The sequence below is a fragment of the Dreissena polymorpha genome, chromosome 10 (assembly GCF_020536995.1).
Source record: "Dreissena polymorpha isolate Duluth1 chromosome 10, UMN_Dpol_1.0, whole genome shotgun sequence".
Classification (NCBI taxonomy): domain Eukaryota; kingdom Metazoa; phylum Mollusca; class Bivalvia; order Myida; family Dreissenidae; genus Dreissena; species Dreissena polymorpha.
The window spans coordinates 37,043,666-37,058,431 of NC_068364.1; the positions used below are offsets into that span (position 1 = coordinate 37,043,666).

The following is a 14,766-nucleotide window of genomic DNA, read 5'->3' on the forward strand; positions in this document are numbered from 1 at the left end:
ATTAGAAATGTAATTTTATACATAAAATTCAATCATTAAGTCAAAAGAGGAAGAAACAGTTTATAAACAAAATATGAAATGTTAAAATACATATCAAAGAAATGTATAAAGTTACAATAATGATTACCGGTAAATAACATTCCCAAGTCTTTTAGGGTCAGAGCTTGGCTAATAAATCGTCAGGGAAAGACGGAATGTACATTCTATAAACGACTTATATTGATAACAACGTTTTGATATCAAATAACACGAATTATTGGGAAAGAAATTAATTAAAACTTATCGGTAAGTGACATTGGTCTTGTTTTGTGCGCCAAACTACCGAAATCGTATAGTGTCCATGATAGAAAGGAAATCGTTTTAATTAACTAGCCACACATGTGTAACGTACGCAGTAAGTTTGAAAATCTTTCCTGCAAGTCAGAAAATGCTACTGACATTTGCCAGTTTGCTATAAATAAGTGTGACATCAATTTTCTACCTGAAAGTATAGCGATTTGATGTTCCATTTACATTACGCACTTGCAATTAGCCCAGTTTTCCGAGAGCGCAGCTAATATGTTTTAACAAGCTCACACACACTAGTTGGTAATGGTCTGCATTATAGTTTTTATTCGAGTTTTGAATTATTCCGTTTTTAACATGTGTTCAAAGAAAGTGTTCAATTACTGATATATTAATGTTGTTTATATTGTACAAATTGTGCTTTACAAAGGCGCAAGTGTTTTAGACGTATATTTAAAAAAAATCGCCGTTGTCAGTCACGTTAACTTGTTACATGCAAATACATATGTTTAACTTAAAACAGTCTCACGCAGAAACTATTTCATTTAACTTACAGTTAAGTCTTACATATAATTTTTTTAAACACTGAACCTCTCGGTTGTGTTTATACATGAATGCTTTATTCAATTGAGCTCTTTATAACAGGGGCTTCATGCGTGCGCATTAAGTGCCGTCCAAGATAAGCATGTGCACTTTGCACAAGGTAATCAGGAACGACACGTTCAAATAACTCTGGATTCACGAAAAGGGGGCTTGCTTTTAACGATAAATACCACGAAAACGAAGTGTCATCTCTTCAACACTTCACGCACATGTACTAGACCAAATTTTCTAAGATCGATGCTCAATTTTTGAAGTGGCAAACACAAGCATGATTCAGCAATATTCATAATCAGTGGATCTGAGTAAATATGTCCGTGTAATTTCTCTGTTCAATTGTCATATATAATGTCAACAAATGACCTTAAACTTTATATGTTAAGCTGTAATGTATCTATACATATCTTGGTAACATAGATATGTAACATAGATTATTTTTCAGAAAACAATTATACCTAAGTGTCCCTATTGTTGTTAGTATAAATAAGAATTAGAGTCGTATGAAAAGAGCTTTCAGAAAATCTATTGAGCAAAAATTGTAACGAACAGGAACAACGACATCTGATCTCATCTATAAATACCAGTGTTAAATGTAGTTTAAACACTGACATATAAACTGAAATTCATACATATGCCGCGCATAATACAATTAATTAAAAATAAATCCTTTCACAATAGTTGTGGACAATTTAAGGTATCATTATCCTTAAAATTACTGAAGTTGCGTTATGACTTGATCTAAAATACATTGTCATTATGATACTTTGAAATAATTTGAATTCTATTCATACTGGGTTTACATATAAAAATTACAATAAACTATTAATTTTTTATATTCAATCAAAAACGTCATTATGTTTACTGCCATCATAAGCAAATTGTTAAACAACTTTCTAGATAGTATTTTTAACCACTTATAATACGCAGAACACGCCGGACGTGCCAATTAGCGGCATTGTTTGTGCTGAACCGAAGCAACGATTTCTCGTAGTAATATAACGCACTTTCATAGTTTCCTTCCATTTCATAGCAGTGTCCCAACAAGTTCAGTGAAGTCTCAAAGTGATACATGTGTATCCTATTTCTTGCATCACAGATGTAAGAATTTAAGAATCTCAACGCATATAGCTGATTGCCACGTTCACCGAGTCCCCCATAGGTGAGGTACTGAAGATAGTGTAGGAATGGACGAGCATCAACCTCAGCAATGTCCATCCACTGTTTCCCAACGAGACTTCTCTGTGCAACTTCCTCTTCACTGATATTGCGATTCATTTCAAACAGCAATATGAAAGGAGTGCAGTACGATTCTTGCCTTAATAACTTGACACAGAATGTCAAATATTTACTGAATTCGTTATCAGTGTTGCCTGATAGCATATTAGCAAACACCTTCAGATCCCTGTCTCCCTGTATTATTCTACATCCACACACAGTCTTGACATTGCTGTGATACCTCCCCTCTACATCCTTCAACACTCGAACTGCCGCTCGAAGATGACCACCACAGTACAACATAGAAGCAAACTTTAAGCGACTAGAAGCTACATCCGAATTTAAGGAATATTTAACACGCCTTATATTTTCGCTGTCAAGAACGTTTCGTAGTCGCAAATAAGAAGATCCTTGCATAGAAATGTGTAACGCATAAAGGTGTTTAATCCATTCGATAGCAGCAGATTTCAGTATGACATTCGTTGAGTTTTCATAAAATTTGTATATAACATATTTTAAATCTTGCTCGAAGGTTGTATGAGAAATGCGTTGATGATGTTGTAATTGTAACTTTGACAACCTTTTCCAACACTCAAACTTCAGCAGTAATTTGATGCTGTTACGTAAGCAAACACCTCTTAGTTCTCCAGCCTGTACAATATGCCGCATACTACACGCTTGTAACCGATATCCTATATTATCTATACCAATATAAAATACATCTTGCAAGTTGTCCCGTATCAATGAGTCTATATACACTAGAAGGCGTTTCTGAAGCGACTTTGAGAGTTTCCCATCGAACAAGTTCACTCCTTCTATGATATAATGCGGGAGCCTTCCCAATCGCAGCCATCGCTTTAATACGTGTAAACAGAGCAAAAGAAGAAACATAAGGTTGTGTTCGCACCATAGAGAAGGTGGTGTTCTTTCTATGGTGTAAAACATTATAGTTTTACAATGAAAGCTTGTAATAGATTCTCCTACAATTTTAGCGAATAATGATTTTTTTATTAGTTTAAACAAAATGTAACATTTTATTTGTGTCATATTAAAGCTAAACATCAACATCCGTTCTATCAGGTTTGGAGACAGTCGCCATTCTTCGCGCTTGTAGTCACTGTCTGGATGACCGGCTGGTACCAGGAAACACGGCGCTACCCGTGCAGCCTCAAGTAAATGAACAGGCGGCCATGGTCTACCTCTACATCTGTCTATCCAGTGTTGTATTTCAGGAAGAGGTTTGAGCACATGACATGCGTGTACAAAATCCCAGTTAGGTAAAAAAACTCACAGAAGGCCCATTTTTGGTTACATCTCCACAAGTTTTTACCTTATGCTCATACTCGATGCGCTGTTTGCATTTTTCAGCACTTAACAGTACTTGCCCAGTATCTTTTGCTACGAACTCGTCATTGATCAGACTGGTCACCGGTTCCGGTGTTTTTTTTTCGATGACTTGTAGCAAGTACTGTTGTGGTGGAATGGTGTCGTCGCGGAGCATCAGTAAGTTATCCATCGAAGCCTTCCAGTCTTCCCAGATGGTCATTATATTAAATTGGTGGTAACTTCCTAGAAAATCAATATCCGACTGGAGACCGGGAGTTGTGGTCGCTTCCGACTGGCTTCCGAAATGAAAACATTCAACGTTTTGTCCTTCTAGTTGATATTTTATCTGCTCAATTAGCTCCCTCAGCAAGTACGTTCTCCTCCGCTCCAATACAGTTTCCTTATCAGCTCCACTGTCATCAAGTGCTTCAGACATCCGGATAGATAATTCTGTGAAGTGCTCTGGAATCTAAAAATACATTTATAAGTTCACGTTTGATCAGTTTTGATCATTGATACATATTTATTTTATTTAGGTATGTGACTAATATACTCTGTTTATGTCAATTCCTTAAATTTAAATTAATCGGTTATATATGTTTGTGGATTATTCTTTAAAAATAGGTCTTATTTGATAGTTGATATCAAACGTGCAGTATGTTACATACATGACAACAAGTGTATTATACATAATTGGTATAATCTATTATAAAGTATTATATTTTAATATGTAAATTGGATGACGATGTACACGTGACCTGATAAATCCATAAGTGAGGAGGCGGAGATATAAATTTCATCAGAAATGATACACATTCTATCGGTTAAAGTATTATTTTAAATCGTGATTTTCTCTTTTTTTAAAAACTTTTTTTGTCAGGATATGAGTTTTGTAATTTTAAACTAAACATGTATAATTATGGTTATTTTATTGCCTATCTTGTCTGTTTGTGAGTCGCCCCCCTCCCCGAACCAGCCGTTGGCAGTTAATCCGATTGCCAGTCTCTCAGTCAGCCAGTCTCTCAGTCAGCCTTTGTGACTAATTCGTCCGTCTGTCGAAATGTTCGTCTGTCTAACTGTTTGCTCGCCCCGCAATTCAAGACACAACCGGCCCGCACGAATGATACCCTTCGATACACTCGCCCACCCACTCGCCCGCTCTAACCATGCCTGCCGCCCGCTGCTTGTCCATTTTCTGTATGAAATGTCAGTCAAGTTTTTTTGGTGCAAAATGCACGTTTGTTGGTCGTTTGGTCAGTTCCTCTTACCGCCCGACTATTAGTTCGTTTGTCCGTCTGCAAGCCTATCTTTATCAGTGTGTCAGTTGGTCCCTTCGTCACATCTGTACTTATTATGACAAGTATTAAATAACAGTACACACGATTTTAATAAAAACAAATGTAAAGATATACCTGCATGATTTTTGTTTGAAGTTTTTGATATCGTTTATGTTGGACCGCTTCGATGGAGTAATCTCAAAGTACGCTCGTCTGACACAAAAAAGAGCCCACCTAATCGAAGCCTGCAACAGGTTAGATAAAATTAATATACTGAAAACTATTAAAATACAATAAGAATATATATTTAAGTATAGCATCCATTTCTGAGCGAAACTAGTATGCATAAACACCATATGTTAAACAATAAATAAAAACACAACGATAAAGTATTCAAGCGTTTCGCTTGTGTTTACACAACTTTGTTTCAAACGGAAATCTTAGGTATATTTAAATATCTCACACAAAAATTGACAGTTATTCGTGATTTATGTTGGCAATTATCAACCGTTTGATGTTCCTCTGAGAAGGATGTCGTGGGTATTAAACATTAAAAAGAAAAACAACATTATCCTTGTTTTCAATCTACGTTTCAGTGACGTAAGAAAATCGTCACAATTCTATATGACCTTATATTTAGACAAATTTAGACAAAAACATACGACAGAGCTGGGACTGACGTTGTCCTTTATATTCCATATCATCCTATTTTGTTTCTTTACTTAAATTACCGAAACAGCTTTCCATATGTTAAAAGTTTCCATTCAACAAATTACCCAATTTATGAATTTTAAGTATTTCGCTAGAAGTAATTTCGTGATGTCATATCACTTAAATCTTATATTGGTATTGTAAAAGTAATGGCCCCGCTCATAATTTGTCATATAATAAGCCATGCTGAAATACCACATTATGATAACGGCGACGATTCATGTAACAGAACAAACCCGCATTTATCATCTCAAATACTAGAGTTGAAGCAGGCATATTCCCTTGGTGTGGTGGAAGTCTTGCTGGAAGCGTCCTGTACTTCTTAGAACTTGTGCAACCAGAAGGTTTAAATAATTAAGAATATTGGTATTGCGATCTTAAATAATCTAACGCTGTTTGGAAGTCTTTAAATAAGGCACAGACCGCAGTCATATAAGAAGCGCAATCGTTCAGAGTAATATATTTGTTGACGTCATAGTTAACCATGATTCGTAAAACGGTAAATTAATTTCTTCGCGTGAGCATTACGGGCACATATATTCATGGATTTTGTCTTGAAAAGAGGCCCCAAAGGAATTTTTTTTTAAATAATAATATTTTGGAAAAAAATTATGGCGTTTAAACGAATATAACACGAACTTGTTGCATTCAATGTATAGTTCGGGCCTGTTTGTTTTGCTTCTTTGTGTCTACATTTTAACGTCGTTATTGTGAGTATTCCATAGAGTCTATATATACATACGTTAGTCAGAATCAATTACCAAACATGAAAGCGCATTTTGTTAAAGCAGTTTCTTCAATCATGTTTTGTATAGCCCCTTAGAAACGAGTTAAATTGTTACTTGGTTTATTTTGTTACTTTTAATTGACTTGTTTCTGTCAATGTTTGTGTTATTAACTAAACAAGGTTTATTACAGCGCTTTAATCTACAAAATATATCATTTATACTGCAATAGGAATCCAAAATGTTTATGTCATAGCCTCTTTAACCTTTAATGAGAAATCGATTTGTTCTAAAACAATAATTAATCACTGGAATCGGTATATGCTCACTTGCGTTTTTCTTTTTTCCTATGATTCATAATATGTGTATTTATTTGAGCTTTTTATGGAAACGAATTTGAACGCTAAACCAGTTTCCAAATTTTACAATTTTAGGCATATTATTTTAAATACTAAGATGACCCCAAACATAAGCATATATAAATGTGTTTAGTAAATAAATAGATAAGAATTCCTGAAAAACTAAACGAAATAGGCAAAATAGATCCCCACTTAGAAAGGACACATTATTTAAGATGTGCAGTTATATCGGGATTGTAATTATACACCTAGTTGTTATTTGTTGACAATTGTTTACGTTTGATTACTTTTATAAAGCTGTTATTATTCCATAATATGTTGTCGGTTATGGTAAAGGTGTAATTTTCATTCTAAAAATATTGCGGTGAGTTTTTGATTTTAGTCTTGTTATAGGATGAGATCACATTCAGAAACCAACACTAGAAGATTGCTAACAAGCTAGTTATCTATTTTATAGGTTTTATCGGTCGTCTATAATTTATCAAACTTCGAATTCATGAGATTCGTATAATGTAATTCAAAATGGTGATTAGGTTTGTTTTCATTTCGTAAAAATTGGTCTACTTAAGCTTACACATACCCGAAATGGTGCTACCTTCAACTTTTAGAGTAACATAGTATTGGCATGATAACTAATTATTGACATGATACGTTATTTACCATTTAAATGCAAAAGAAGTATATTAGATTATTGCAAATAAAATCAAAACAAAGCCGGTGACCCTGTGTTGTCGTTTCATTTTTCGCAAATTGTATGTATGTGGGAAAGATGGAAAAATTAAAAGAAATGTCTTTTATTATAAATCACCATAACTGCCTCAACACCCCTTCCTAACTGGTATTTTCATTAAAATTTATTTGAACTTATTATTTATTGTTGAAATGTTTCAGGTTTTATCGCACTTTTAAGATGTTCGAGTGCAACACAATGAATAAATTTTACTATTAAAACTTAAACACGGTCGAATACATGCAAATATAACTACACATATAACAAATTACAATTTTGCAATATATAAAACATGGCTTAATAATCATGATTTATAACATTCAGATGTAATTCATAGCATGACTTACTTATTCGTTCGAATTTATGTATCGTGACAATCCGTTCGAGCTTTCAGATTACCAAATGATCGCTTCATGTAGGGCTGTACTCTCTAAAAAAATATCATAGTTGACATGAAGGCATGTTTTACACTTTAAACTATTGTTCGGGTATATCTTTCGGAGATAATGGAAGGGCATGAATAGGTGTTCACTATTGACTCCCTTAAATATGATAAACTTGAAGACTAAAGTCAATCATTGCACTGGAAAAGGTTACCTTCCACTAAGAAACGGCCGAAAAAAAAGTTGCAAAAAAGTTTTGAGATCACTCTTATATTCATTCTTAAATCATTAGTTCCAGAAAGAAATAATTAAGTTTAAGGCAATTGAAAGGTGTACTTGTAAAAAAGCTAACTCGGCCTAAAATCTATTATGTTTTATTTAAAAATCACGTTAAATTTATCAACGCTGCTTCAAATATCGAAACTTTTCGTTTTCGTTGCGCGCATTCCGGATACTTTCTATTGGTCCGAATGGATATTTCCAATCTTTGTTTATTTATAGATCGTCGCTTTAAGGTCACAATATACTAAATAGTTTTCCTATATAATTCAATGTAAAAGCGACAACTTTGAGCGAAAATAAATTCAACATTTTGCACATAGAGACCCCCATAATCATACCTTTTCTTAAAGGCCATTCTAAGCGGAATCGAATTTTGCAATAAAAAAGATATGTCATGTTCAAACCAAAAAAGAACTTGACGCTAATCAAAATCGACTGTTTTTGCAACTTTTTTTCGGTCGTTTCTTAGTGGAATGTAACCTTTTTCAGTGCAAGGCTTTACTAAAGTCTCCAAGTTTATCATATTTCAGGGATTCGGTCGTGAACACCTATTTATGCCCTACCATTATCTCCGAAAGATAAAACCCGAACAATAGTTTAAGATGTAAACATGCCTTCGAGTCAACTATGATATTTTTTAGAGAGAACCCTACATGAAACGAGTATTTAGTATATTGTAACCTTAATACATTTAAGTACTGCGCATGCGTAGGGTTGAAGAGCCGGAGTTATTATCGCGAGTAACAGCTCGCAATAATATTTCCGCCTTTTCAGCCCTACGCATGCGCAGTCATAGCAAAAGCTCACATTCTAAACTCCGCCTTTTAAGCCGCATGCATGCGCAGAGTGCTAGCATCCCAAACAATCCCAAATAATCCGTTTTCAACCCAAAACATTCCTACAAGGGATTGTTAGGGATTAAACCTTTAAAAAAACGGATTGTTAGAGATTATTCCCCAAAAATATTCATCCCTAAGCAACCCCGTATTTGCGGAACAAAATCCCTAACCCCACTGTAACTGTTTGCCCGTCCCGCAAGTCAAGACACAACCAATCCCCACGAATGATACCCTTCGAAACACCCGCCCACCCACTCGCCCGCGCTAACACCCTGCCGCCCGCTGTTTGTCTATTTTCTTTATGTTATGTCAGTCAAGTTTGTTTGGTGCGAAATGCACGTTTGTCGGTCGTTTGGTAAGTTGCTCTTACCACCCGACTATTAGTCCGTTTGTCCGTCTGCAAGCCTATCTATGTCAGTGAGTCCCCTTTATCACATCTGTACTTGTTAGGACAAGTATTAACTCTCAGTAAACACGATTTTAATTAAAACAACTGTAAAGATATACCTGAATGATTTTTGTTCCAAGTTTTTTATATCACTTAATTTTGGACCACTTCGTTACAGTGAACTGAGAGTACGCTCTTCTGACACAAATAGTGCCCACCTAATCGAAAACCTGCACCATGTTGAATAACATTAGTATACCGAAAACTATTGATACAAGAATTATGAATTAAAATAAAGCACCGATTTCTGAGCAAAACTAGTATGCTAAAAAAACATGTTTAACCATAAATAAGTACACATCGATAAAGTATTAGAACGTTTGGTACGAAATACCGTAAGGGCCATTGTGGTTACTCATTAAAATCCAGTGTGCGAGAATGCGAGAACGCGATAGTACGATGGCAACAATGCAACATTACGATGTCGACAGTGCGACAATACGATGGCGACAATGCGATAGTACAATGGCGAGAATAGAAGAGCGCGACAGTACGATGACGACATAGCGACAGTGCGAAAATACGATGGCGACAGTGCGATAGTACGATGGCGACAATGCGATAGTCATATCGTACTATCGCGTTCTCGAATTGTCGCCATCGTAATATCGCATTGTCGCATTTTCGCCATCGTACTATCGCACTGTCGTCATCGTATTGTCGCACTGTCGTCATCGCATGTTCGCATTTTCGTCATCATACTATCGAGTTCTCGCATTCTCGCCATCGTACTATTGTATTGTCGCCATCGTATTGTCGCAATGTCGTAATCGTATTGTCGAATTGTCGCCATCGTACTATCGCATTCTTGCATTCTCGCCGTCTGGATTTTAATGTGTGACAACGATGGCACTAACGGTATTCCGTAGTTTTTGTATACACAACTTTGTTTATAACTGAAATCTTAGGTATATTTTAATATCTTATAAACAACTGACAGTTACTCGTGATTTATGTTGGCAATTACCAAACGTTTGATGTTCCTCTAAGAAGGATGTCGTGGGTATCAAACAATAAAAAGAAAAACGAACATTATCCATGTTTTCCATCTACGTTTCAGTGACTTAAGAAAATCGTAACCATTCTATATGACTTTTATACTTAGACAAAAACATACGACAGAGCTAGGACGGACGTTATCCTTTAAATTCAATATCATCCTAGTTTGTTCCTTTACTCAAATTACCAAAACAGCTTTCCATACGTTAACAGTTTTCATTCAACAAATTACTCATTTTATGAATTTTAAGTATTTCGCGAGAAGTAATTTCGTGATGTCATATCACTTAAATCTTAAATTGGTATTGTACAAGTTATTGCCCGTTCATAATTTTCCATATACTAAGCCATGCTGAAATATCAAATTATGATAATGGCGACGATTCGTGTTACAGAACAAAATCTTATTTATCGTCTCTAATACTCGAGGCGAGGCAGGCATATTCCCTTGGTGTGGTGGACATCTTGCTTAAAGCGTCCTGGACTTCTTTGAACTTGTGCAACCAGAACGTATAAATAATTAAGAATATTGGTATTGCGATATTACATAATTTAACGCTGATTGAAAAAGTTTAAATAAGACACCGACTGCAGTCATGCAAGAAGCGCAATCGTTATGAGTAATATATTTTTTTTAACGTCATAGCTAACCATGATTCGTAATACGGTAAATATCCATTTTCGCGTGTGCATTACGGACACATATATTCATGAAATTGGTCTTGAAAAGAGGCCCGAAATGATCAATTTCTTTGAAAAATGAAATTTTGGCAAATTTATTATGGCGTTTAAACGGATATAACACGAACTTGTTGCATTTAATGTATAGTATGCGGCCTGTTTGTTTTGTTTTTTGTGTCTACATTGTAACGTCGTTATTGTGAGTATTCCATAGAGTCTATATGTACATACGTTTGTCAGGATTACCAAACATGAAAGCGCAGTTTGTTAAAGCGGTTACTTCGCTCATGTTTTGTATAGCCCCTAAGTAATTAGTTAAATTGTCACTAGGGTTATTTTCTTACGTTTAACTGACTTGGTTTAGTAAAAGTGCTTTAATCTACAAATATGTCATTTATACTGCAATAGGAATCCACATTGTTCTTGTCATAGTCCTTTTTACATATAAAATAATAAATTGCTTTGTACTAAAAGAATAAATAATCACTGCAAATAGTGGATGCTCACTTCAGATTTTCTTTTTAGCTATGATAGTTTATATGTTTATTAAATATCGAGCTTCTTTGGAGAAACGAATTTGAACGCTACACCAGTTCTCACATTTTACAATTTTAGGCATATTATTTCAACTAGTAAACGAGAGGGTCAAACGTCCTCGGTCGAACTGAGGGACTGAACTTTTTTTTGCAATTTTGTAATTTTGTTATACTTGGCCATAAGATCATTTGCAACAAAGATATTATACTCATATTTCATGACGATTGGACCAAATATTTGCCTCTATACTATTCGCTAGCGTTTCATTTAATTGAAACCCGTGACTTAGATTTGATACCATGTGCCGTAGATCTGAACTCAGCCAATATTTCATTGGAATAAATATACTGAGCAAGTTACTTAAAGATCGAGCAATACATGCCTGTATAATTTTTCACACGACTTTTCTAGTTTTGATCCCCCTATATCATTTTAATAATAGTCTATAGCATGTTCAAAGAAGATTGGTCAATATAAATTGTGTCTAGATACGTAACAAGCTTTTATTATTTGACCCAGTGACGTAGATGTTGATCCCCTTTATCCAGTTTCGAACTCACCCGAGACATTTTGGACAAAATTAAATGTTCTGGCAATGTTTCTTCAAGAATCCGGAGGTTTCACTATAGCCTTATAATTAAAATTACTCTGCCCCCTAGCAATATTGTTTTTAAACGGACCAGGACCGTTTTCGAACTCAGCCGAAATATAATTGAGACAAATGTTCTGAAATGTTTCGTGATGATTCTGCAACAAAAAAGTGACTTGCAGAGTGCTCACCAGGTTTTTCTCTCAGTTAAACAAGTTACCTAGTTTGTTATCCTACGAAACCCATTTTTGAACTTCGATCTGGCCATTTTTTATGAAAGTTTGGAAATTAATTGTTCCTCTAGAGTGGCTTTAAGAAAATATTGACGATCTACGGACAGTAGATAAGCACAAAAAAATCATAATGAGAATGTTCCGCTCTGGTAAACAAAAACAAAGACATCCATAGACCAGTTGATTGCTCGCAATCATTCATGCGCAGTGACTGATAGTCAAAAACAAAGGTAAAGGTATCGCTAAGCATATGCATACAGAAATGTGTTTAGTCAATAAATATATAATAATTCATGAAATACTAAAGGACTTATGTAAAAATAGATAAACACTTATTAATGACACACTTTTTTAATTTAAAGAGATGTCGATATTGTAGGCGTAGATCTGGTTGTTATGTAATGCTATTGTATACATTTAGTTACTTTTTGTAAGCTGTTTTAATTGCATAAAAAGTTGTGGGAAGTGGTAAATGTGTAAGGTTGTTTCTCAAAATGCAGTGAATGTAATATATAAACCCAAGTGTACCCCTAGTATTTGAGATTAAATATTTAAAAGTCATATACTTTTATCATATGTAAATAATGTATACATTCTAAACATATACACATTAATGCATCAATAAAGGCGTACATATAAATAAATAAGACATAATACAAAAACAATCGGTTGACATATTACTTTTATCGGCCCATCCGTCCATACACCTACCAGTCGGTTTGAAAGTCAGTCTATCCGTGCGTCTTGTCTTTTTGTCTGTTTCTGTGTCCGTCTGTATGTCTGTTCGCCCGCAAGAAAGGCCGCCCGCCTGCGAGACCGACTGCTCAAACGATGTTTGGCCGATTTTGTTGTATTTAATATGCACTATACACACGGGGGTCATGATGGCCTTGAAGCGCTCGCCTAATTTTTGGAAAATTAAATGGTAAAATGGTTGCCTTTTCGGACACATGCCAACCAGATTCCAGCTTGATCTTATTTTTATCAACATGTACACTCTTAATAAGTTGCAGCAAGATTGAGACATAAATGTGGCCTCTAAAGTGATCGTAGGGTGTTTATAAGAGTTAACTGGTGACCTTGTTTTCAAATACGAACAGCGCAGATTAAAACTCAATCTATATATATTATCAAGAAAAACACATTCTGACCATGTTTCGTCAAGATAAGAGAAAAAAAGTGACATATAGAGCGATAACGAGCTAAATGTTCACGCCAAACACCGACGGACGCCGGGAACAGGGTGATCATAATACATACTATGAACACTTCGTTCTAGGGCCATCTTATACAAACCATTGACATACCTGAATGTTTGTTTCAAGTCCTGATACAATCTGGTGTTCGACCGCTTTGATGAAGTGAACACAAATCACGCTCTTGTGACTCCTTATAAGAATAAATATCAGAATAAGCCACAATAATACTAGAAACTGTTTTATAGCATATGCAATTCCTATGACACATTTATATATACATTTATACACACGTTTGTCACTTAAATAGTTAAATTTATCCAAGTTAAATATCTATCTTTAGAGGTAAACTTGTATTGTACGAATTACATTCAGACTGTGCTAAAATGAACAGTCCTATAAATAAAAATAATTTAAGAACAATATGCTACAAACAAAATATTGTTGTATTGTTCTACTGTATCAATAACTAGAAAATCTATTCTTAGGTACATTTTAATTGTTGTTTTAACAATAACTGACCGATCAGAATGGTTTATTATGGCAATTATCAACGGTTGACTTTCCACTGAGAAGGAAGAAGTGATCATTAAACAATTATCTGCACCAGAAACCATTGGTAATTACAGCAAATATCAACGCTTAAACTAAAAAAACAATTCTTTCACAACCTAATGTGATTTGTCTTATAACTTTATGCGCTTTTTCTATCTAGATTTAAGTGGAGTCACAAAATCGTTGAATGTCATAATGATCTGATATTTACTGATACATACAGAGAACTTGTTTTCTATCGCAAATTTAAAGCCCAATATAAATGTATAAAGCCAAATAATTAACTCGTAGTGATTGGCTAATGGCAGAGTAAGCCATGCCCTTTAAGACCGTCTGCAGTTCCGAATAGATAGGCGACATTACAATTAAGATGTAAAGTGTATTGTAATACTAATTATGTACATGAGTTAAACGTAATTCGCTGTGTTGTGGATGTTAATGTTATAGTTGGACACTTTATCCGTAATTTCGTTGGAAATGTTATATTTGGAACTGATACAACTTAAGATTGTTCAAATGCAAGCAAGACTGCCTTGCATAGTTTAAAATAATGCGTCAAACTTTTTTATACACACATGCATCATTCTTCAATTGAAATTATTGATTTTATGTTAATGATTTTGTATTTAATCTTATTTTGTCTCAATACTGGCTATTCTACCCAATGTGGTGTCGAAAAAGTGCGTGATAAATAATGGATACACTACTATGGTAAAGACAAATTTGATTGTGATGAAAATAGAATAATGTAAGAAAATAACTTTTAATATTGTCCTTATAAATGCCTGTTTTTCAA

At 34.7% G+C, this 14,766-nt stretch overlaps 1 protein-coding gene across 6 annotated transcripts in view; it reads right to left on the minus strand.

Moving 5' to 3' along the window:
* LOC127847340 (uncharacterized) overlaps window positions 1–14,766 on the minus strand; it is a 56,874-nt gene continuing 42,108 nt past the window's right edge. For 2 of the 6 annotated variants that reach the window (XM_052379175.1, XM_052379174.1), the window contains 2 exons: window positions 4,839–4,948; window positions 1–3,895 (listed from right to left, as the gene is read on the minus strand). In XM_052379175.1, the coding sequence (XP_052235135.1) occupies window positions 1,792–3,168 (1,377 nt within the window). In that variant the 5' untranslated portion in view covers window positions 3,169–3,895; window positions 4,839–4,948 and the 3' untranslated portion in view covers window positions 1–1,791. Of the gene's footprint in view, window positions 3,896–4,838; window positions 4,949–7,575; window positions 7,659–10,012; window positions 10,674–13,526; window positions 13,609–14,766 lie in introns of those variants that run through there. The other 4 variants (XM_052379173.1, XM_052379172.1, XR_008033936.1 and 1 more) reach the window with 4 other exon arrangements.